At 39.0% G+C, this 26788-nt stretch overlaps 1 protein-coding gene across 3 annotated transcripts in view; it reads right to left on the bottom strand.

The window, feature by feature from the left end:
* Positions 1–26788, bottom strand: part of RASGEF1B (RasGEF domain family member 1B) — a 619996-nt gene that overhangs the window by 468021 nt on the left and 125187 nt on the right. For 2 of the 3 annotated variants that reach the window (XM_063705365.1, XM_055384935.2), the window contains exon 2: positions 23800–23847. In XM_063705365.1, the coding sequence (XP_063561435.1) occupies positions 23800–23847 (48 nt within the window). Of the gene's footprint in view, positions 1–23799; positions 23848–26788 lie in introns of those variants that run through there. The other variant, XM_055384941.2, reaches the window with a different exon arrangement.

The following is a 26788-nucleotide window of genomic DNA, read 5'->3' on the forward strand; positions in this document are numbered from 1 at the left end:
TCTAAGGGAACCAGGAGGGCAATGGTGGATTGTCTGGTCACAAGCCCAAGCTATGAACAACACAGAGAAGTGTCTCCTGCCATCGCATTGCTCATTAATTGTCCCGTATAAGGCGAGTCACGGTGGGAAGAGTGAGCTCTTCCAAGATGCAGCAGGGAGGCTACAGAGGCAGGGGGAGCCCAGCAGCAGGGGTCTCCTGCTGCTCTGTCAACAAGCTCCAGGCCTCACTGGGGGCCCCAGGCTCCCTCAGAGAGCTTTATTCTTCTGTCAGCTGTGACTCCCCCTCCTCTCATTAATGCATGTCCTGGGGTCTTCTCTTCAGAAGCTGAGGCAGCATTCTTCAAGACAGTTCTCCTAATTGATGGAGGAGCACTGGGAGGTGCACGTTCAGGCAGAAGCAAATGTTGACACAGTGCCTTTTCTCACCCCTCTTCTCAGAAATACACACAAGACACCTGGGGCACGGTTTCCTTGGATGTACATTAATACTGGCTGCCTCCCTTTTTTCTATTCACTATCTCCATGGTCTCTTCATTCACCACAGAGTGGGCTAGCAGCAGAGGCTCCAGGGTAAGCCCGCCCAGAACTGAACCCTGGTCCTGTGTAAATTTGGGCAAGTTACTTCATTTTCTGCCTCCTAACCTGTAAAATCAAAGTAACGGCATCTTCCTTACAGGGTTATTATGATAATTAAATAACATAATGTATGTGAGGCACTTCCAAGCACAGACCTTGCCATGTAAAATAAGTACTTAGTATCATCAACTATCCTCTTTGACCATCTATAATCTGGTTCCTGTTTGTATCAATACCATAAACCTCTCTCTCTCAGGAAATACTTCAGTATCCTCTTCCCATCATAATCCTGCCATTTGACTCTTCTCCTATTCCCTCTGTTGCTTTTAACCATGATGTGTCAGTTTACATGACACCAGAATATCGAGCACTCTTTCCACAGGTCAAGATTGTACTTGGGACTTTTGTGCAAAAAGTCAGAGTACTACAGATCACTTGGAAAATTCACTACAACCTTCCATTGTATTCTAACCTTGATGCGATCTGAAAGTATAAATTTGTATGAAAATAAGGGAAGAAATCCCCAGTCTATCAATGATGGGGGAAAATATGCTGCAATGTGATTTTCAGCCATAATCAATCACTTCCATTGTTTCCCACCTGCCCTCACAAATTTAAGAAAAAGGCATATTTTCATCAGATTTGTATATCAGCTTTCAGCAGATACAAAATTTAAGAGGAAAAAAATGTCTTTCTACACAGCAATTTACTTAGCCACCACCAATTATTGCCCATTATAATTAAAGTGATGATTACCAGATTTTCAGTTTCAAGACAGTATATATTTCCAGTATCTCTCATTTCATTTCATTTCAAGACAGAGTCTTGCTCTGTTGCCCAGGTTGGAGTGTAGTGGCATGATCATGGCTCTCCATAGCCTCGATCTTCTAGGCACAAGCGATCTTCCCACCTCAGCCTCCTGAGTAACTGGGACGACAGGTGCATACGATCACACCCAGCTAATTTTAAATTTTTTGTGGAGACAGGATCTCTCTATGGTTCCCAAGTTGGCCTCAAACTTCTGGGCTCCAGCAATCCTCCTGCCTGGGTTCCCCAAAGTGCTGGGACTTCAGGTATGAGCCACTGCACCCAGCCCAACCTCTCTCATCTTAAACATCACCCAAACACTTAAGGAAAAGAGAATCAGAAATAGAAAGTCAACCTTCAGCCGTTTTGGAGACAGTTTTAACTGTGAACTAAATCATAAGATGGCAGAAAGCAATAGAGAAGTAGATGGCTCACCAGAGAGAAGCCGGGACACAGCTAAGTGCTTCCAAAGGGAGGCACTGATGAGAAGTGAATTGGAAATGCTCACAGAATCCAGACAGGCTAGGAGCACAAGTGCCTCTGAAGGTGGGAAGAGGCTGGGTCTGGCTACTGCTTCCTTAGCCCAGCTGGAGGAGGTAAGGATCCAGACTCAGAGACAAGAGGTAGAAGGTCAAGTGGAGGTTAGACATACGAGAGAAAACAGGGAGATGAAATGAAAGTCGCAGACTGCACAGAATGAACCCCCAGATGATTGGAGGAAACTTCTCTAGCAAAACTAAACCACCTTCAGCCAAAATACTACAGATTCTGACATTTGAAGGTCCCTGCTGAAAAAGCCATGTCATCCTAATGGCCCTGCGGTGAAGCCCGCAAGTTGAAAAGTCCAATGAATAAACACAAAACTTCCCCTCAGCTTTCCAAAGATTTTCTCTTGAATATGAATAGACAGCCAAGGATTCCAGGCATGTGGGGAAAGTCTGCAATATTAAAGTGAAACAAGCAAATCAATAATTGAGAAAATAAAAGAAACTCACAAGAAACAGATACAATGCAGGAAGAAAAGAAAACTTCAAAGACACTCTAATCAGAAGTCTCAGGAGTTCTGACACTTTTCTCCCCAACAGGCCTAGGGATAGACACACTCTTGGCACCTGTCCCCTCCTGCATGGAGGATGTATTAGCACGTCTACTGGAAAAGGAAAAAAGCAGGAAGTTTAAAAGTAATTTTTTTAAAACTCACATCCATGAAATTAAAACATGATACTATAAAAAAATTTTAGTGAAGTTATTTTAGATACAGACTTTAAAGTAGCACTAAAATTTAAAAATAAGAAACAGTAAAAAGGCAGTAAGATTAGGTCAAGGAATTCACCAGAAAGTAGAACAAAATGACAAAGAGATAGAAAATAGGGCAGAAAACTTAGGAAAGTTAGAGATTCAATCCAACCAATAGGAGTTCCAGAAAGAGAGAACAGAGAAATCATCGATGGAGAAATTCTGAAATAAACAAACCAAGGAAATTTACAGAACTGAAAGACATGAATTTCTGGCTTAAAAGACACAGCAAATGAATGAAATGTAATCCATACTGAGGATAGCATTGTGAAATTCAAGATTATCAGAGATAAAGAGATCTTAAAGTTTTCCAGCAAGGAAAAACAGGTCACAGGCAAAGGATCTGGAATAAGAAAAACATCCATCTTCTTGAAAGCAACATTACAAGCTAGAAGTCAGTGTAGACATATCTTCAAAATTCTGAGAGAAAATTATTTGTAATGAAGGATTCTCAATTTAGCCAAACTACTAATCAGGTATAAAGGTAGAATAAACACTCTTTTTCAAACATTGAAGTCTCAGAACACTTACCTCCCATGACTTCTCGGGAAGCTACAGGAGGATGAATACGTAAACTAAAAAAAAATGGCATGACATCCCAGACACAAGAAAGAGAAGCAAAGTGAATTAGGCAAAGTCCAGTTCTGTAACAGGCCCCAGGAGAACCCAATCTAGGGTGAAAGAGAATAGCTGAAGGATACGGATGTCTCAAAAAAATGGATATGATAGATTATTTGACAGGTTTGATTATGAGAAAAATTTTAAGACATTTGACAAAGCTGTTGTGGGGTGTGGGAAGAGTTGGGCCAGAAATCTGAAGGCAGTGAAGCAGATTTAAAAAATGAACAAGGCAGTTGTTAAATCCAGGAAAAACAGAAGGTTATAAAATAAAGCTATGTAATCATAGCCTACTATTTGGCTCAGCAATAAATAACATTTACCTAGTAAAAACAAAAAAAAACACCCATGAATATGGATGTAACCAAATATTATAAAATAACTATATTTAAAGGATATAGGAGGTGAGGGGATAGGGTATGAAACTAAAAATTCCAACTTCGCAATAAAGGAAGTCATAGAACAAGAAAAGAGCTGTAAGCAGTTCACTACTGTTGGAGAATGGCCTTGAGTTGGGGCAGGGGAGAAGGTGACTGCTATTTTTGTATATATGTCTTTTAGTACTTTTTGACTTTTACAACCATGTGCATGCCTCTGTGTGATAAAATTTTAAGTTAAAAAAGAGATAAAATTACAATACAGTTAACCTTGTACCATTTCTTTGCTGCTACTTAAATATGTCTAAACTGCACTGGAGAAATTTTTTAAAACCCTCTCCATTGGAACTAAGCTATGGATTTGTATTAAGCTTATTTCATTTAAAAGATTTAGTTATAAATTATTAATTCCTCCCCCTCACCTACCCTTTTACCTACAAATTACCAAAATGCAAAGCTCTTTGCAGCCATCTTTCTTTTTTATATCATTATTATTCACTCATGACTCTAGGTGTTTAGAAGTGACTCCGAATACAGAATATCTTTAAGACAGAGGATCACAGAAAACACATATGAGATCTCCTTCCTCTTATTCCATTCCCCATTGCTAAATCAGGAAAGAAATGTTGGAATTTGTCCAGAACTATCTACCATATGACCTTAAAACTTTCAGCAGTGATGGTTCTCATTTTTATCATACTATCATTAGGATTAATTATACATGCTAAGGGCTGTAATAAATAAATACTGAGAGCTAGCAATTTGCTAGGTGTCATGGCTAACATGAAGTTAGAAAGGATTCTCCCAAGAATTTATCAGAAGGACAAAAAAGAAGTAAAGGTTAAATCAGGGGTTTTGAACTACTTTTCTCCCCAACATGGCTAAGGAATAGAGCACTCTCCATGACTTAGAGGCTCACCAGTCACCTCCCCTTACCCAAGGGGGGTATAATGTCCACTCTTCTAGTGGAAGAAGAGAGGTGAGTAGCTTGAAAAAACCCCGCAGGTAATTATAGCAGGCCCTCTGTCCCGCTGCCCCCCACTCATGGATGTGTTTCCTCTGCTACCCTTCCCTCTGCCTTTTGCTCCTCTCATCCAACTGAGATAACTCATTTAGGGATCAAATTAAGAAGAAGATGTGTGTCACCATGGGGCAGAAGATAAGAGCTCAGAGCAACTTGGACATAGAACATTTTACAACTTGCCTCCACCACCTCATGCCAAGACTGATATTGAGACTGTGGAATGATTACAAAGAGAGGGACTGTAGCCTGCAGGAGACAACTTCTGACAGCTGTCCCATCATCAGCCCAGACACAGGACTCCCATTTCCCTTCCCCAGCCCAGATCCAAGAAGGGATTCAGCACATTCTCACACACTCTCTCTCTCCCTCACCCTTCCCATACCTGCTTCCTAAATATACTTGAGTGCTTTGGTTAATGGGTAAAACAGTAATAATAACAGCCAACATTGACTGGACTGTATTACAACTCAACATTCTGTGAAACAAAACTTCACACGTCATTTGAGATGTTGTCCATAATATTTAGATATATAAAGAACATAAACGTAAGGTGGAAGGTTTTCCAACACTTTCACAGATTCGTGTTCTAGCCTAAGGTAAATCATACACAATTTCATGTGACTTTTTGTTTTTTCACCTGGTAAACAAAAAGAGCAAAGGGACACTCAGATAGGTCTCTGGGCCCCCATCCTACAGGCCCCTTCTCACCCTTTACCCTCAATGATTCCATCAGAACAACTCTGACTTTTAGACCGTGTTAACTTTCACTGTAAGACTGCATCTGAAACACATTTGAAAATGGCAGGTAAGGCTCCTTCTAACTCCAGCAAGACCTTCACTCCGACACTGCCTTGTCAACCAGTCACACCTCGGTTTAATATTTCCACTATGTTGACTGTATGTGTATGGTCTATACACATACATCTATGTTAGTGATGTCTCTCCCCTCTGATTCCTTAGAATATAATACAGGGCATTGCCATCTGGCCTGGTTCAACCTTTCTCTGCACATTCTACTTATCTAATTATCTCCACCCCAACCCACAACACACCCTTTGCATTAGTCACTAAATTACCTGGCATTAGCTCATCATTCCAGGTGATTTCATGTCTCTATACCTTTGCTGATGCTGTTTTTTCTACTCAGCACACCTTCTGTCTACCTATGTCCATTTTGAAAACTCGTATTCATCTTTTAATGGTCAACCCAAATACCACCTCCTATATGAAGACTTTTCCGATTTCTCTTGGCAGGATTAATTACTCTTGTTTTTGTATGCTCTGTATTGAAATAATCAATCACAAAATATAGTTCACTGCTTATATATCTACTTCCTATGCTACTTTAGATTCAGTGAGTATGTGGGAAGGTTTGTTACATGGGTATATTGCATGATGCTGAGGTTTGAGGTCACTACCTGAAGTCCCATCACCAAGGTAGTGAGCATAGTACCAATAGGTAGTTTTCAGCCCTTGTCCCCCTTCCTCCTCCTCTCCCCGCTTCTGCCAGCCCCCAGTGTCTATTGTTCCCATCTTCATGTCCATGAGTACCCAATGTTTAGTTCCCACTTAAAAGTGAGAATATGAAGTATTCGATTTTGTTTCTACTTTAATTCACTTAGGATAATCGTCTCCAGCTGCAAAGCACATTTATGAGTGATAGTCAAAGTAGTTCTTATTACCAACTCCCTGACATTTTTATTTTTAAAACAGATAAGGAAACTGAGGCTTGGAGGGGTTACATATCCTGTCTGGTACCAAAAGCTTTGTAAGTGATAGAGACACGACACTGTGTTGTTTGGTATCTACAGCAGATGCTGTGGCTGTCTCACACATCTCTCCTTTATTAGGTCAGTTTATCCATCTGTCAGCAACTTGTGGGTGTTCCTGCTAGGAGCTCATAGCTGCACCTTTCTCCAGAGAATTGCCCTCCATGTTAATGCTTGGGGGATTATATACATTTACCCCAGGGGCCTCCCACAGTGAATGAGCGACTGATACAGGGGTACCAAAGCCCAGCCACTTTGGTGACATTCAAGCTCCGATGTTTCCTGTGCAATCAGGTTGAGACTAGACTTCAGCTGAAACACATCTTTGCTTATCTTGGATCCCTCCCCATCCTATTCCCTCACTTCCTTACAAGTCCTTCCCTCAATAAATGACTTGCACATCCCTGTCTCTATCAAACCTAACCTTGGATAAGAACTATGTTTTGTGATTCCAAGTCCAGTGGCTTTCCCACTGCAGAACGCTGTGTGGCTAAGGAAATGTGGAAGATGCTAGATACTAGTCCCTTTCTTATCAATGCTGGTAACTGAGCCAGGATATACGTTTTTCCTCTATCTCAGAAAAATCATGTAAACTTATTTCTCAGTCTATCTTATGGTTATATCTGTCTCAAATAAGGACAATGATGTTATGCTGTTATATATAATCTTTTAAGTATTTCAATTAGTATTTTGTAGTGGGATCATTTTATTTCACATTAGATCATTTGCTAATTATAAAAATGTTATAAATCCAAAGTGTATATTAAAGAAACTCAAAGGTCTATGAAATTAATGTCTCATTTTATAGCAGCATGTAAAATAATTCATCAGCTCAGAAATAGCTGCCTACAAAATGATATCATTATTATCTTCTAAGTTTTCCCATATTATTCTCTTCCTTCAGGCCTAAAATGAGGTAAATTTTATAAACTTTAATTTTCCAAAAATTCTCATGAAAACCACAGTTCATTCTGTTAGCAAGTATCCCTGGGAAATGATACCTGTATCAGCCAAGGTCTAAGTAGGAAATCAAAAACCACTTTAAATCTAAAACAGAAACTTTAACAACAGAGAATTGGTGGCACAGGCAATGCGAGAGCTGCTGAGAGCCAAACTGGAAAGTGAGGCAGCCCAGACACTAGCAGCAGCAGAAAGCCACTACCCACCTCCCCAAGCTACAGGCATAAAGGGAGATGGCAGACATTTGGATCACCTGGAGGAAGCTGGGGACCCTGGCTTCTCCCAACCTCCAACCTTCCAGAACCTTCCATTGGTTGATTCCTGCCAGAAATCAACTGACAAGGAGGAACATGAGAATCAATCTAACCTGCAAGGTTTGATCCTACTGTTATAGGGGGCAGAGCAAAGGAAAGGAAAGGCAGGCATGTGCAGGCAAACAGGACTAGGATTAGCACATTGCCATGGTGCAATTGCAAGAAAGAGCATCAGAAACAATAAAAGGCCCCCATCTGAGAAGCAGCACACGTAGAGCTCATTGCCTGGAATTCTAACACCACCGAACAAAACAAAGGGGAGCCTTGTCTTTGATTTTGCAGCTAATGAAATTATAAATCAAAACCACAGGGAAAGCCTTCCTACTCAGGTTTGTAGCAGCACTTATGTGTATTTCAGGAAACCTCACTAGCATCATTAGGATCAGTTTGACGAACAGTCTAGGCAGCTTTTCAAAAAAGTATATTTCCTATCAGGCGGAAGAAAAACTTATCCAGTTTTTTTGTCACTGTGTTCTTTTTCTTGTCAGCTAACCTCTAAGCCCTTCTTTAAAAACGTAAATATTTGCTGCCTATCTGCTATAGCAGGCTTATTTAAGGGATTACTAATTTTAAAAATATGTTTCTACATTTTTGGGTGAAAATCATAGTGTGAACACCACATATTATAATTAATGCTTGCAATGATACTCCTCATTAAAATAAAAGAGAGTTGATTCAAGCATCAATCTTTGAAGCAAAATATTAAATTTAGTAGAGAAAAGTGTATTGTGAAAACTGGAAATGTACTCATTAGCAAAATGAATCTAATGCTTTTTCAAATTATTAATTTTTACCTGTTTTTATTTCATAGGTAATATCAGAAACTGAAGTATAATTAGAAACTGTGTTATGAACAATCAGGATTTGTGGAAAGCAGAAAACTTGAAAAATACAGAAACTGTCATAATCCCGCTAGCACAAATACTGTTAGCATATTCATGTTCTAGTCACAAATCATTTATTGACATCACCAAATGAGCTAAGTCTGGTGCATAGTCTTAATTTGATTTTAAGTCTAAATTGAAATCTCAGTTGTTGATAGCACATGGGAGCCATGGGGAAGAGAAGCAAGAAAAATAACACATTTGCTACTCTTCCCACCATACTTCAGTGACACAAGAGTCTGGGTCCAAGGAAACCTACCACTTCTGCGGATGCCATCTACCGTAAATCAACTGTCTGGTTTCCAATAGAGATTCCTATCTCCAATCAGAATAATACTTCACAACCTCCCTCAGTAGCGTCCTAAGAGGAAGACATCCCTACAGGAGTGAGAACTAAAGTTCTATTAAAGAACCTTTTTCTCACCTTCTTATTTTAGTTCTACTGCCTTGTCCTTAAGAAGGTTTGAATCTAACAAAATTAGACTTTTACTTTTAAAAGGGGAAAGACCCAAAGGGGTCCCTCAAAACCTAGAATCTGTGTCATATAATTTAGTGTCAAATAATTCCATAATGTTTTACTATTCTATATTTTTACATGCATATTTTTTCTCATCAAGATTGTAAACAAGGTGGCCAAGGTCATGTCTCATATTTCCCTGTTATCTACCCCAATCCCACCCACCAAGCACCCAGTACATGCTCAATAGACACCTTCGATATGAGTAACTCTGATTTCAAAATAAAACCCAAATTATTGCATACACATTATAAATGACACTCTGCAACACACTTCACCAGATGTTTACATGGCTTTCTCACTGACTTTACCCAGGCCCATGCTCACATATCAGACCCCTGGAGAGACCTCCTTCGGCTGTGTATCGGAGAACCCCCCACCATTTTCTAGCCCTTACCTTGCTTTCTTTCTCTTCATAATACTGTGGCTACCTGCTAGAGTGTTGAACACATTCGCCACTGGAATGTGAGATCCACAGAGGCAAAGCCCTCGTCTTTCTTATTCACTATCATACTCCATGCCTAGATCTGAACCTGGTTCATAGTGACACTCAAGTAAGCATGGAGCATATCAGTATGTGAATGAATGAAATTTGTTATTACACATGAAAAATTATATTTAAAAACATAAAAGCAAAAAATTGGCCTAGAAAATATTTAAAATACCATTAAAACCTTTATTTTTTTTCTTTAAATTTTATACATGAAGGCCAAATAAGTTAGAACCCACTAATTAACAATTGTAAAAAGTTCAAATGATACAAACGCATAAAGTAAACCCAGGCAACCTGAAGATTTGGGGCATAGTCTGAAAATTTTCTCTATGTACATACAAATATAATAAATAATAACTAATGGGTAAAAAATTGTAAACATCTAATCCTTTTAAAGGTAACCCTTTGAAACTTAATATTTTGTAAACATCAAGAATTCTAAGTACAAGAATCCTTTATTTTTTAATCTATAAATTTTAAATATTTACTCTCTGGGTCTCAGTTTCTTCATTATAAAATGAGGATAAATAATAACTCACAGGATTGATATAGAAGATAAATGACAAAATATATCTAAAATGCTTAGCATAGTGTTTGCACACAGAAAAAACAAAGTAGGTAAAAGATAAAAGACACATAAGTCTAGATATCAATGAAAACCCAAGAGGAGGACCTATCCATGAAGTGGAGGTGAAAGATGCTGCTTGGAAGATACGGCACTTGAGATGAGTTTTGAAGGACCACTGGGCATCAGTCAAACTCAGGAACTGGAAGCTGAAGGTCATTTTAGGCTGAAGGAAGAACAACTTCCTCATACAAGAATTTTAGCAGCTGGCATCCTTGGGGAAGGAACCATGTTTGTGGAAAACATCTTAAAGGGCTGCTCTGCAAAGGCAAGGCAAAGCCACAAGGCCATTGTCTGCAAGAAGACCTCAAAAAAAGGTGGAAGCTAAATTGCTTGGCATGAGATATAAACCAAAAACTGCAAGTGGGTGAGAGTAGAGAAGAGAGAGGACATAAGAGCGTGAAAACAGAAGACTTGATAGGCAACAGAAGGAAAACCCTAATAATTTTTTGAGTCTAGGATCAAGCTCTGTTTTACATATAATTACAAAGTATTTTTGCACACTTTGAATACATAACGAATTTTCCAGGAAGGAAGCGATCATATAAATTTTATAAAGACTGTACTTTGATAGTTTGGAATTTTCCAAGAGTTGATGGCTGTATTAGTATCCTTTTGTTGCCGTAAGAAATTACCACAAACATAGGGGCTTCAAACAACACAAATTTATTTTCTTATAATTTTAGAGATCAGAAGTTTAAAGTGACCCACTGGGCTGTGGTCCTTCAGGAAGTTTTAAGGATAACCCCTTCTCTTGCCTTTTCTAGCTTCTAGTGGCTGCTGGCATTCACTGGCTCATGGCCCTGAATCACTCCAGCCTCTGTTTCTGTTGTTGTATTTCCTTCTCTGACTCTAATACTCCTGCCTCTCTCTTACAAGGACCCTTGTGATTACATTTGGCCCACCAGACAATGCAGTATAACTTCCCTATCTGAAGATCCTTAACTTAATCATATCTGAAAAGTACCTTTTGCCATGTAAGGCAATGTATTCACAGGTTCCAATGTTTGGGACATGGACATTTTTGGAGAAACCATTATTCTGCTTGCCACAGTCACCTTTTCGGGCAACCACATCATGGAATATAATGGTACTTATATATTAACCACTCATATTGTTCTGAGTGGCTAATATAAAACACCTTATCAGACTGCATTATTCACAGTCCCAGCTAAAAAAAGGTAAGAATACTTGACAGCCTTATATTTCTCTGGTAGACTCCTGCCCAATAATTGATATTTACTTATTTAATTTCCTGTTATTTTTTCTTGTACAGTTAGAGAATTTTAAAAATTATGCATAAATAGGTTATATTATCCTTACAAGTAATAAAAGAGTCATCATTACAAAATGTTAAATATTTATTGCCAAATGCGTTGTTGAATGTGACAGGACTGAGAATCACTGAGTTAGAGAGTTAAATATTATTTTTAATGAGTTAAGTGGTGCTGGAACATCTACCAAATATATTTTCAATCTGGTTATGGCAGTAGCAGCAAGTCTGAAATTAAAGGTAAGTATTCTACAGCAAATATGCCTGTAGACAGATATGCTTCCAGTGTAGTGCAAATGTAGCAGAACTTCCTTCTTAGCTCTGAATGCCTTCCCTCTCAGACACTGCCCCCTTCTTGGCCAGCCCTCTCCTCCTCACTCTCTGCTTCAGGCCCTGAAGGCATGGAGAAACTGACAGATAATGAAGCACTCCCAGCTGCAGGAGCACAGACAACTGGGCTCTTTACCATTTCATGAAGCATCACAAAGGAAAAACATGGCTCTGCTGATAAAGGCTCTTACATTAGTATAATGATGGCTAGGAAGGCAGGTGCCAGGAAAAAAGGGAGGTCAGTGAAAAGACGGGACAACAGGACACCTCAGATGGGGAAGAGGGAGTCCTGAAAGCAGAGATGGGGCCCACTGGGCTCTTCTGGGTTGCAGTAAACACCTTAGGCTATTTCTATTAATACATGGACTGCCAATTTAAAATAATGTTTAAAATTCAAAATGGATGTTTAGGGAAGGACAAGAGACGAACACACAGCAAGGAAGCCAGAAAACAAGCTCGAGTGGCCACAGACATACTCCCAGAGCCTGGAAGGTCATTTCAATACAGCTCTAGTATGAGTTATGTGAATTCTCTTTAGCTGCAGGATGCCACCGTGCTCTCCATTCTGGGCTCACACTTTATGGTGAAACAGTCCATTCCCCATTGCTCTTGCCTCCACCAACCACAGGTCATCTGTTCATTGTTTTGGTCTTTAGGTTCCAGTCTCTCTCTGTGTCTACGTATTTCCTGATTCTCGTTCCTTCTCTCCCTGTATCCTTCTCCTCCCTCTCCTCCCTAACACTGCATTGAACAGAAGGCATGAAGTACAAGAAAACCAACAGGCCACATCTGCCCACTAAATTAATTCAGCTCCCTAGAGCCAGTCTATGCATGGCTGCGCTGAGGTCATGAACCTCATAGGTACCATCAGGATAGTGGAGTCACGTTGGCATCCAATGAGTGTGACAATCTAACTGTAGGCTGAGTCAGTCAGGCAGTACTAGACTTTATAGTAAATGGACATGGGTAGGTTCTGTAGTCGAGCTGCTTGGTTCCTGGCTCTGTCAATTATTAGCTGTTACCTTGGACAAGTTATTCAATATCTTTAAGCCTCAGATTTTTTCAGCTGTAAAATGGGGAATATGGGAAATAACAGAACTTGTTAATAAATTATTTTTGGTGAAAACTGAGATTGTTGGCACCCTCTTAAATTCTGTGCCTGCCTCACTCACCTTACCTTAGACCAGTACCTGGTCATGGTTCTGGAGGTTCTGGACCCACCAGTACAGGCAACAGCCTCCCAGAATCCTATCATTTGCATTTTAAAGTCCAGCTTTTCCTTGCTACTTCTTCCTTTTGTGAATATATTAATATTTCTCCCTCCTATTTAATCCCTACATTGGTTGTTTCAGGATTCGGTATTGATGTTTGAGAATATTTTTGGCCTGAAAGATTCATGTTTGGAATAATATATGAACTTGGACTAATGTGATTATGTAGGAAGCCAGCATATTCATGTGTTAACACCTATCCTTAATTTCATTTTAATAGAAAATGATTCTTAGCTTAAATAGAATGTAGAACTGTCATTCTGTAAGTCTAGGGACTCAGAGGAAATGCAAGATTGTATGAAACGGAATTATTTACTAAAAAGTGTTAATGTCACAATGCATTGCAAGAAAATAAGTTTCAAACAAAGAATATTTGTTCAAATTAATTTTCTTGGAGCCTAACATGTTTCAAAGAAAGTCTGAACCGTAATTAATGAATTTGCTAAATAGAATGTGTTTGCAAGACAGCCCAGGGTTGAGCTCTGCTAAAGCATAAGGACTTCGAACTCCTCAGGGAAAATAGTAGCATAATATCCCACAGATTAGAAGTCAAAGACTTCAGTGCTACTAGGGTCCAGGAAGGCAGTGAAAGGCATGAGCTGGAGTGTATCAGGAATACAACAGGGAAAGGTGAAGACTGTGATTAACTGCAGGTGCCTTTCCCTGTTTAGAGTGGGCAGGGGCCCCTCATCATGGTTGACCGTTGGCATTTGGAAATCCATGCTAACTTTTCAGATACTCCAATTTTTCAAAACAAGACAGAAAGCCAGGTATTTATGTGAAAACACTCATATTTAAAAATATTGGCTCAGTATTTTTTAAAATCACTCAAATGGGCAAAATAAAACATAACTGAATTGTGATTTTTTTTTTTTTTGAGATTGAGTCTCACTCTGTCACCTAGGCTAGAGTGCAGTGGCATGATCATAGCTTACTGTAACCTCTAACTCTTGGGCTTAAGCAATCCTCCCACCTCGGCCTCTCAAGTAGCTAGGACTATAGCTGCAACACCATGCCCAACTAATTTTTTAAATTTTGTAGAAATGTGGTCTTGCTATGTTGCCCAGGCTAATCTCGAACTCCTGGCCTCAAGCAATCTTCCCACCTTGGCTACCCAAAGTGCTAGGATTACAAATGTGAGCTACTGCACCTGGCCTGATTTTCTAATCTCTGCATAGAGAATGATATTTGTTATAAGAAGTGGGGGAAATGAGATGGATTTTCATTCTTTATTTCTTAAATCTTACCTTGAGCATTTCTGAAGAATTGAAGATTTTAACTTATTTATGAAAACTTTTGTTTTAGTTAACCTAAAATAAAGGCTACACAGAGACACAAAACCAAAATTTTGACCTCATAACAGTCTGACCAGCTTTTCTGAGTTGTGCCATGGGTTTTCCAGTTGGTAGTCTCTTCAAGAAGGGAAGAAATTGCATCACATTTGGATGGCTTTACAGCTCCTTTCTGACATTTCCCAGCAAAACCTCACCTAGGCCCCACCTCTGAGAGTGACTGTCATTCTGAAAAACTGGGTTTAACTCACAGGCTAGAAATGCACTCTAGAGGACGAGCTTGAATAAACCTGCTGAAACTCAGGAAACCACAGGGGAACTGGAAAGTGACCATGTTTAATATTTAACAAAGTGAGTTGTACTCTGAGGCACTATTATTTTTCCTTTGCTCCAGAAATACAAGGTGAATGCTTTGAGCAATCCACCTTGGGCCTTACTTCCCACACAATTTACAAGAATACACCTGCTCTTTGCTGAAGAGGGCTCCTAAAGCCACTGGCCTACACCATTCCTGAAGCCCACTCTTCTAAGTTTGAGATGCTTGACTGTAACGTAAGCAAATCTGAACATGCAGTCTATCTTCGGGATGTCTCAGGATGTTTGAAAATTAAGGGAGAGAAGATGGAAATGAAGGAGACCCTTGACCGGAGCCAGTGGGATATGGGAGGAGTACACACCTTGGTAAGACTTAGATTGCTCTCCACCAAGGCAAGGGAAGAGAAAAAGGATAAGACAAAAAGTGAAATGACTTCAATTCCCATTTAACAAATGCCATCACATTAAAAATCTATGGCACATTGGACCCCATAAATATATACAATTATTGTCAATTAAAAACAAATTTTTTACAAAATCCGTGACATACTCTCAAAGCCTCAGACCTAGCCTCATATTCTCCAAATGCTATTCAATAGAACACAAGTTCAAGAAGAGTAAAAGCACTGGACAGCCTGTCCCCTGGAGCTCATAGCGATAGAATTTGACCTACATTGCTAAAATGCCAAGTTTGTCCTTCTGGGTCTTTTTATGGATAAAATTCAGAGAAGAGATGACTATAAAAGTTAGTGTCAGTGTGTTTAACACATAGCCTTTGATCTTTTGAATAATACTTGCCTCAAAAACTTCCCTCTATCTAGAAAAGTTAATTAGATTTTTTTTAATTAACCAATATATTAAAATGTTAATTCAGCATTTTTTCTGGAAAAAAAAACAGAAATAATAGGCTCTCCTAAAGTCCCTATTGTTGTGAGTCTGTAGAGAGGATCTCTAACTTTCAAATTCAGCTTGCTTGTTTTGTCACTTTTATTAGGCAGCATCTTCCAAAAAGCCACTGGGCATCTTTCACAGGCCATGGAAAGATAACATTGGATTAAAGATAATAAAGGCTCTGCTCTGGGAGCCTGATTCCCTTTCCATCGCCTGTCAGGACCTTCAAGGGTAATTGTCACTATCAGAAAGCAGTGACTTTTATTTTCCCTCAAGGTAGAGTCAGTGTTCAGACCCTCATAGTGATGTAAAAGGCCCAGTAAGAACTGCATGGCTGTAAGAACTGCATGGCAGGACTGGAGTTTAACTCTTAGGTGCTATAAACTCATCCTCTGTTTTCTTCTCCTTGACTTGTCCAAATCTAGTTGCTATATTAAAAACTTCCCTGCATGGGCCAGGCGCAGTGGCTCATGCCTTTAATCCCAGCACTTTGGGAGGCCTAGGCGGGCAGATCATGAGGTCAAGAGATTGAGACCATCCTGGCCAACATGGTGAAACTCTGTCTCTACTAAAAATACAAAAAAAAAAAATTAGCTGGGCGTGGTGGTGGGCGCCTGTAGTCCCAGCTACTCGGGAGGCTGAGGCAGGACAATCATTTGAATCCAGGAGGCGGAGGTTGCAGTGAGCCGAGATTGTGCCACTGCACTCCAGCCTGGCAATGGAGCAAGACTGTCTCAAAAAAAAAAAAAAAAAAAAAAAAAAAAACCTCCCCTGCATTACTGATAAAGAGCATCTCACTCTTTCTTACATTCCTCCAAGGGGACATAGATCATTCTTGGGGACTCTGGAGACTTAATGCAGGAAACACATGGCCAAAACCAAGGAAGCACAAGTGAGAAAACACAAAAGTTGGAGCAGATACTTGAGGGAAATGGAGCAAAGGCTCTGAGTCATTTGTGGGAAAAAAAGACAAATAAAAATTGATTCAGTAACTGTGTTCCTTCATTTTACCCAAATGAGTTGAAAACACGTCCACACAAAAACCTGCACATAGATGTTTATAGCAGCTTTATTCACGACTGCCAAACCTTGAAAGACACTGAGATGTCCTTCAGTAGTTAAATGAATAAATAAACTGTGATACATCCAGAAAACAGAACATTATTCAGTGCTAAAAACAAATGAGCCATCAAACCATGAAACTACATGGAGGAAATTTAAATGCATATTACTAAACAAAAGACACCAATCTGAAAAGGCTACATACCGCATTATTCCAACTATGTGACATTCTGGAACAGACCAAACAATGGAGACAGCTGGGTGCGGTGGCTCACACCTGTAAGGTCAGCACTTTAGGAGGTCAAGGCAGGTGGATCATTTGAGGTCGGGAATTCGAGACCAGCCTGGCCATTGTGGTGAAACCCTGTCTCTATTAAAAATACACAAATTAGCCAGGCATGGTGGCAGGTGCTTGTAATGCCAGCTACTCAGAAGGCTGAGGCAGAAGAATCGCTTGAACCCAGGAGGTGGAGGTTGCGATGAGCCGAAATCATGCCACTGCACTCCAGCCTGAGTGACAGAGCAAGACTCCATCTCAAAGGAAAAAAAAAAAAAAAAATGGAGACAGTAAAAACATCAGTGGTTGTCAGGAGTTGAGGGGAGAGGAGATTAGTAAGCAGAGCTGAAGAGTATTTTGGGCAGTGAAACTATTCTGTTCGATACTACAATATTAGATAGATACATGTCATTATACATTTCTCTAAACCCCTAGAATGTTCACCAAGAGTGAACCCAAATGTAAACTACTATGGATTCTGGGTGATAAAGAAGCATCAACGTAACTACATTGATGATAACAAATGTACCACTCTGGTGCAGGATGCTGAAAGTGAAGGAGGTTGCGAATGGGGGCAAGGGAGCGGGGATTGAGTGGAGGGATTCGAAGGGCAAAAGAACACTGCTAAGGGAGCATCAGAATCAAATGAGAAAACAAGAATAACACAAGAAATGTTCAAGAGCCTTTTTTAGTCTTTAGCAGGAAAAATTAAAAGCTACTTCTCCAGGGACCTGAGACTAACATTAGGCATCACCACAGTCCATGGCATTGTTTCTCAGCTGTAACGTGGGAGCACAGGGTGTTCTTATCAATATTTATGAAACTCTCAGATACTAGATATAAAAGAGAAGGAAGTTGGGAAAATTACAAATATTAACAAAATACAACTTCTGTTTGGAGGAGAGTTTGCGGTTGAGTGGGAACAAGGGACACTACACTCATAAGTGAGGAGGTTCATGGGGAATGGGGGTGGGAGGAAGATCATGGACTGAATACAAACGTGCTAGCCTCAATGCTCCAAACTGGAGTATTGGCTGCCTACCAGTGATACGCATTGCGACCCTAGGTCATCTAAGCAATTGATGTTTCCTGCTGAAGTAATCTTGAAGGTAAACAATGTAATTTTAAGAGCAAAGATAAGGTCTTTCTACCAACCAAAACATGTACCCTGCTTGCTAACATGTACCCTTCTGCTACCTATTAAAATGCAAATACCCTTAGGAGATATTAGACTTGAAGTCATATAAATCAAGTGTAACTTACTGTGAGTTTATTTATCTGATCTGAGTAGATTGCTTTGATAGGAAAAAGGATATATTAAACTCAACATCACTGAACACCATGGCATGGTGAAATGTTTGGCTGGGAGAAGGAGGATATTTAAAACACTCTATTAACTATAGGCTTTAGCAAATCAATTTTCTTTCTGAAAAAATGGGATGAAAACACTGAAGGCATGGTCCATGAAAGAAAGAATTGATAAGCTGGACTTCATTAAAATTAATATTTTCTTCTCTGTAAAAGACACTGTCAAAAGAATCCAAAGACAAGCCACAGACAGGAAGAAGATATCTGCAGAAGACGTATCTGATAAAGAACTGTTATCCAAAATATATAAAGAACTCTCAAAGCTCAACAATGAGAAAGAAAACAATCAGATTAAAAAATTGACCAAAGACTTTAGTTGACACCTCGCCAAAAAAGATATACATATGGCAAATAATCACATGAAAAGATGCTCCGTATCACATGTTATCAGGCAAATGCAAATTAAAACAATTAGATACCATAGTATACCTATCAAAACGACCAAAATCCAGAACACTGATAACACCAAATGCTAACAAGGAAGTGGAACCATAAGAACTCTTCCATTGCTGATGAGAATGCAAAAGACAGTTTGGCAGTTTCTTACAAAACTAAACATACTCTTACCATACAAGCCAGCAATCATACTCCTTAGTATTTACCAAAAAAAGGGTTGAAAACTTATGTCCATCCAACAGGAATGTTTATAGCAGCTTTGTTCATAATTGCCAAAACTTGAAAGCAACAAAGATGTCCTTCAGTGAACGAATGGATAAACTGTGGTACATCCAGACAATGAAATATTATTCAGTGCTGAAAGGTTCAGAGCTATCAAGCTATGAAAAGACATGGAGAAAACTTCAATGCATATTACTAAGTGAAAGAACGCCATCTGGGAAGGCTACATACTATATAATTCCAACTATGTGACACTCTGGGAAAAGCAAACTATGAAGACAGTAAAAAGATCAGTGGTTCTCAGTGGTGGGGGGAGAGAGAGATGAAAGGCAGAGCACAGAGGATTTTTAGGACAATGAAACTATTCTGTAATGATACACATCATTATGCTGTAATGATATAATACTGTAATGATACACATCATTATGCATTTGTCAAAACCCATATAGTATAATGCACCAAGTTATATAGATTGGATGTTGTCCCCTTTAAATCCCATGTTGAATTGTAATCCCCAATGTTGGAGGTAGGGCCTGGTGGGAGGCTACTGAATCATGAAGCCAGATTTCTCATGAATGGTTAAGCCCTATCACACTGGTGCTGTTCTCGTGATAGTTCTCACAAGAACAAGCTGTTGAAAAGCGTGTGACATCTTCCCCCTTGCTCTCTCTCTTGCTGCTGCTGTCACCATGTGACATGCCTGATCCACTTCGCCTTCTGCCAAGCTCCCTAAAACCTCCCCAGAAGTCAAGCAGATGCCAGCACCATGCTTGTACAGCCTGCAAAACCATGAGCCAATTAAACCCTTTTTCTTTATAAATTATCCAGTCTCAGGTATTTCTTCATAACAACACAAGAATGACCTAACACACCAAGAATGAACCTTAATGTAAGGTAAGGTCTTTGAGTGATAATGATGTGTCCATGCAGGCCCATCAGTTGTAATAAATGTACCACTCTGGTGGGAGAATTGATAATGCAGGAGGCTATGCATGGTAAGGGGCAGAGGGTATACAGGAAATCTGTGTACCTTCCACTCAATTTTGCTGTGAACCTAAAACTGCTCTTAAAAAATAAAGTATAATCTGAAAAAAAATCTTTAATGAAAACAATGCAACCTTTGAATGTTTGCAAAGCAACCAGAGCATTGACTGTATATTATTTTACTATTGTTATTACTCTCGAAAAGATACTTAGGGAGCAGTGAGTAGATTTTATGGAATGGAGACAAAAGAGTCTTGGATTTCTCTCAGCCTAGCTCACTGAAGTTCTACATTAGGGAAACAATATTCATGTGCAAGTTTTTGTCCCGTATTCATTTATTTTCCTCTGATTCTCTTGAGCCACAGGGATCAAGGACTGGTTTTGGGTATTCCCGTGTCCTACAAAATATATCTCCACAAAACCTAATCTCTTTAATTTTTTCAGAATTTCCAGAAAAAACTACAAGATCTTGATCACATGACTATGACCTTGGAATTTTCTCATGAGGATCTTGGACACCACCACTACACCTTGCTGACCTCCAAGGCCAGCTTCCCCTTAGAGTTCTGACCGAAGTACTACACAAAGCTCTTCCCTTAGTTCATTTAGGGCTACTCAGGCAGTTGGCACTTTTAAACAAAAGAAAGTAAACATAGACAGGGAACAAACCATTTTTAAGAAGCCTGACTTATATAAAAGAGGTTCCTCATCTTATCACAGTTACCTACTACCAGGACTCTAAGGTCTTGGCTGTCCTAGATCCTGTCTCCCAAGCTATCAACCATGTTAGAGCAAAAAGGCCCATTAAGCATCATGGCATCCAGCCTGGACCCTTTAACTCTCACATCCCTGTATGCATACTTCTTACCACCTACCACCAGGGACCCAAGGGCTTTCCAGTGTGCCTGGCCTCTCAGCCTTTCCCACTAATTCCCTGTGTCTAGTTTGACATTTGTCTCTTCCCCAGTTAATGAATGACTGTCCTTCAGGAGAGGCAGCTGCCCTCCCCTCATACCTCCCTACACCCATTAATCTCCCTTGGACATAGGTCAACTCGGTAGTAGGCCTAATAGATATTTTACCCACAAGATAGCATTACATCTATGTAGCAAGACACACACACATAACACACCTGCCAAGATGAAAAAGAGTGAGGGAGAATGTGCAGCTGAGATGTTGCATCATACTCACTACTAAAAAACTACTGTTTCTTACAAAACAGTCTTGAAAGCAGGGTCCATCTGTCAGTGTTTATATAACCCTTGATGGCCAGCACAGCATCCAGTACAATTAGGCACCCAATAAATAATTGTTGCATTAAATAATGAATGAATACATTTAATGATTTCTCCCACTGTTTAAAATCTGAAGTGAAAGACCAGTTCTGTGCTCTGACATAGCCCCTGATAAATTTTGAGTTTTAAGGAAATCCTCAACAAAGCCTCCATTGATCAAGCTCCAGGATTAACTTCTCTCTGCTGTTTGCTTTCCAACACAGAAAACTTTAAATACTTTAAAATATGTAAAGTTGGAGGAATTAAATTAAATAAACAACTCACTGGCAATGGAACCACTCCAAGGCAAAGGCAATATAGATACTCTCAAAACTACACATAAAGTCACCAAGGCAAAATGAACCTCTCATACTTAAAGCAAGGAAAATATATTCAACAAGAATTAGTATTTACTGAGAACCTACTATGTACCAAGAAGTATGATCGGCACATATTTTATATTGTTTTGTTTAACCCTTACGACAGCCCTACACATTAAGAAGTATTATCTCCATTTTAAAAAAGAGTCAGAAAAGTGTTTCTGTCCATAGTCACTTGTTTAAGGGGTTAAGGGCATAAACTTTTGGATCCAGACTGACTAGGTTTAAATTCTGCCTCTGCCTCTTCCTAGCTGTATGACCCTGGACAAACATAGCTTAATATATTTGTGCCTTGGTTTCTTCATCTGAAAAATGGAGCTAATAATTGTGCCAGTTGCTAAATTATCATCGCTCATCTCCAAGCCCACGTTTCTATTATCTGCTTTGTGATGCTTGGGGCTGGAACTCTGAGAACCACATTTCGGCTGAGTCAGCTGCTTCTTGTAATATCTGCCAGTAGGGGCGCTAGCGAGAGGGGCAGAGCCCGAGGACGAACATGAGACTTGCTCCTTCCCGCGTGCTTCTTATGAACTTCGCCTCAGCAGTACCATCCTTTTCTTCTTCCTACAGAGCCACCGAGCCAGTCTAGATTTTCCAGAATCAGCCTCATTATGTGCCCCTCAGGGACACTGGCACCCGCCCCCTCCTTTTTCCAGAATCAGCCTCATTATGTGCCCCTCAGGGATACTGGCACCCGCCCCCTCCTCAGAGGTCTGAATTTCAGCTCTGTGGGGCCCTTCCTCTAAGTGTCCAGGAAGTGTTAGTAATCCCAGCTCTTTCCTTTGCTCCCTCAGCCCTGGAGACGGCAGCTGCTCCCTGGAATTGCTTGCTACCTACCTGATACCTTACAGCTCTCTTTCTACCCTTCTTTTTACCCTTTTCATTACCTCATTAAAACATTACAACCAGTTAACCAGTTAGATTCTCTTTTCCAATTATTGGTGTGGTATTCTCCTGACAAGCCCTGAGAAACAAGAACACCTACCTCATTAGGTCACTGAGACTATTAAATGAGTTCATCGTAAAATGCTCGTATTGTACCTGGAGCACAGGGCTTGCTATATCAATGTTAGCTCTTTTTATGTGGTAAGTATTGGAGCTGGGTGGGAATCTGGGTCTGTCCATCTTCTCAATCAACATAATGTTTCTCTAACAAAACTAGCTACTGTTGACACAGGCATGGGCTTAATGCTTCCACATACGTTGCGTCTTTTAATCCTCTTCAGCACCTCTTAGATGCTTTGAATTTTTGCAGTGTTTTTTCTCTGACAGTTGGCATCAAGAAAGGTATTCTGAGTTACTATGTGCATTATTCTGAAAAGCTAGGCAAGTACTCCCATCAGTGCAAACTTCTACAGTGGAAGAATAATATGTAAATATGAACCTCTCTAAAATTAAACATGAACTTCTCCGAACTTGCCCCATGTATCACCAGGAATTAACATAATTTAAGTGTGTATGTGTGTACTCATGTGTGTTTGTCTGAGAATTAATATTTTGAAATTTCAAATTTTCTACTCTTTGAATTTCTAAACTATCAATGAAATATAGAACCTCAAAATTATTAAAAGGCTACTTTGCGCCAGGTACTGCGATATAAGTGTTTTCACATATATTATCTCATTTCATCCTTAACATATGCTACCCTAGTGGGTATGATCATATTCTCTATACAAATATGTTCAAGATCACATAGCAAAGTGGCAGAACCAAGAATTGAAACCAATTCTTTCTGACTCACAGAGTTCATGTTTTAACCAATTCATCACAGGTCATAAGTGAGGGTTATTCTCCACAACACATGTTGAGAGAATAAAGTTTAGTAAAAATATGAACTGAGATAGGAACAACTCCTTCACTGTGAAGTGCTTAGAAAATAAAAGAGCTGAATATAGCACAGTATCTTCTGACCTTACTTTCAGAATTGCTTGTAAGTCATGGGAAAATTCTCAGGTTCTGTCACTGGGTTTCAAGAATCTCCCTCCAATTATATTTCATTTCAAGGATCCCTCTCCCATTTCAGTTTTGCTATTATGAAGGCAAAGCATGTGGGAATAAGAACTACTTTGTTTCTGGGTATGCCCTGGCCATCCAAAGACAAGTCATTCTCTTTAGGAAGAAAAATAAATAAATAAATAAATAAATAAAAGCACCCACCCAAAATAATTATTTTTTAAAAGAACAATATGGAAGAAAAAACATACCTTTTGCTTGGTGCTTGATTTCAAGCCAACTCGGGAATGACTTTTAGACTAGAGGAAAAAATGAGAAAGAAATCTATGAAAAACACAGTATAATAGTAGAATGTATTTTGAAGTCATTTCTTCTATTACAGGAGGTATAAGTTTTAAGTTAAAATCCTTTCCCCTAAACTTCCTTCATAGCATCTAGAAATCTAAGACTAGAAACACAGCACAGACTCCAGTGTTGAGATTTGAAATTTACATACTATTTAAGTTCTAGAGCTGAGAATGCAAAGACTGACCTACACTTTTGCAATGCCTTGTTCATATTTACCAAGTCAGCATCTTTTCTTAGAGGACACTGGCAGAAACCAAAAACTGCAGCACATGAAGAAATGCCTGCAGCTCTAATAAAGGAAAGGGAAAGAAGGAAGAAAATGAGTGAAACGAGAGGCAAGAAAGAAAAAAGAGAAGGAAAGGAAGGAAACAAATGTCCTCTAAATTGGAACGCAACAAAACAGGCAGAATGAAGAAAAGAACATGCTTATGGGAAGATTTCCAAGTGCGTTTCTATAGGGCAGATTTTAATCTGTTAACTTAAATAAATTTTCATTACATTGAAAAAAGCTCTCAAAAACATTAGTTCTTATATAGGGCTTTTTTTTCTTCCAGTTTGTTCATGATTATCTAAACTGATCTGGGATTAGCAAAGGTAAACCAGGCATTAAGCCATGCATAAGAATATTTTGATATGGAATATTATTATGATTTTTCTCCCAATGAGAAAAAAGCAAGTCAAGCTTACTATATTTAGTATTCACATAGTGAATATATTTTTCTTTAAACATACTATGAATCAAAGTTAACTCTAAATCATTTGCTGCAACATAGCTAGAAAAATGTCTTCCTAAGTCAGCAGTCCTCAAACTTTTTCGTCTCAAAGTCCATTTATACTTTTTAAAAGTATTGAAGTTTGAAGTTCCCAAAAAGCTTTTGTTTATATGGGTTATATCTACTAATATTCACCTTATTAGAAATTGGAGTTGAGAAATGTTTAAACATGTATTTATTAATTCATCTTAAAATAGCAAGAATAAATTCACTCCATGTTAACAAACATATTGTATGTATACACCAAAACAGAAAAAAATAGTGAGATGACATTTACATTTTTGCAAATTTATTTAATGTTTAGCTTAAAAAGAAGATAGCTAGATTCTCAAAACTGCTTTTGATTTCATCTATTTTGATAGGTTTTTGCTTTCAATAAATGAAGAAAATCCAGCCTCACTCAGATATGAGGTTGGAAAATGAAAGAGTATTTGTAATGATCCTTTCAGAAAATTGTGGATATTCTTCTCTGATAATATGCCAAAACTTGACAAGTGGTAATTTCTTAAGGGTTAGTTGCAATGTATAGTCTGAAATCATACCATGAACATTTTATACTCTGTTACATTAAAATGTGTTGGTCTATCTTACACTTTGAATAGATCTTTTGTAGCATCTTGCATTGGTCATTTTGAAACATTGGTTCAGTGAGTTATGCAGAATTCCCAAATGTTGACCCATTTCATTATATAATATCCCCAAAATCACATTTGTTAATAACCAACCTCACCGAAAAAAATCTTCAACTGCTTGTAAGGTATTAAGCTCATAGTAACAGATAGAAGATTTCTAAAATGCTAATTTTCTCTTGAAAGCTTGAATTTTATCACAGGCAACAAATACTGTCAGTTGCTTCCTTGAAGTAATACACTTACTTCATTCATTTTTGCAAACATGTCTGCTAGCCACCTGAATCTAAATAATCATAGTTCATCTCTTGTTCTTTTAAGATAAAATGGTATTTTATGAAAAAAGAGACTAGTTCAGCTCACAATTCAACTGCACAGTGCTCTTCCTCAAAACAGCCACTGAACCTTTGAATGGAGCAAAAGTGCTGTATGCATACTTTCCATTTTATCACACAGAATACTAAAGAGATGTGTACTCGAGGGTTAAGATTTAACAAACTTAATAGTTTTTAGTATTTCATCAAGGGCATTCTTAAGTGAAACAGGCATTTTTTTTCCTGCAGTGCAAATGCACAGTGGTGAAATTATAAAGATTACTATACAGTTTGGTGCTACTGCATTAAGTCATGCTAAAGCACCAACAGTTCTAGCCACCATTGCTTCTACACAATCAGTGCAAATGTCACCCAATAAAAAAGGCAAAGAATGTCTTCTTAATATTATGACAAGAGTTTTTACTTCTGAGATTCCCTTTGAGAATTGCCACCCTTAGTCATTTATAACCATTGAGCCTAAAGCAAATAAATAGATCGTATGAGGAACAGGGCCAATGAAAAGCAAGTTGTCATTGTCCCTACTTCCCTTCTGCTGCCTTAGACAAGAGAGACCAATCAGTAGTAGACTTCCTTCTAATGGACAGAGCCAGGATGGGGAAAGAAACTTGAGATGAAATCAAGTGTTCATCTTTCACTTATTCATATCATGTTTTGAAATCCATCTAGACTGTTATGAGCTCAATTATTTCCCACTAAAATTTATGTGTTGAAATTCTAACCCCAGTACCTTAGAAATGTGATTGTATTTGGAGATAGAGGCTTTCGAGCTAAATAAGGTAAAGCGAGGTCATATAGACAGGCCCTAATCCAATATGACTGGCATCCTTATAAGAAGAGGAGATTAAGACACAAACAATACACATACACAGAGGGAAGACCATGTGAAGACAAAGATATCCATCTGCAAGCCAAGGAGAGAGGCCTCCAGATGAAACCAACCCTGCTGACAGCTTGATCTTGGACTTCTAGTCTCTCTCAGAGCTGTGAGAAAATAAATTTCTGTTATTTAAGCCACCCAACCTGTGTATTTTATTATGGAAGCCCTAGAAAACTAATACAAATCTACTCCAAAGAAGAAGTCAAAAATCCAGAAAACGGAGGTCCAGCAAAACTAAGCCCTGAATCAAAATGGTCCATTATCAACACATTCATTGT

Source organism: Gorilla gorilla, chromosome 3 (assembly GCF_029281585.2).
Source record: "Gorilla gorilla gorilla isolate KB3781 chromosome 3, NHGRI_mGorGor1-v2.1_pri, whole genome shotgun sequence".
Taxonomy (NCBI): domain Eukaryota; kingdom Metazoa; phylum Chordata; class Mammalia; order Primates; family Hominidae; genus Gorilla; species Gorilla gorilla.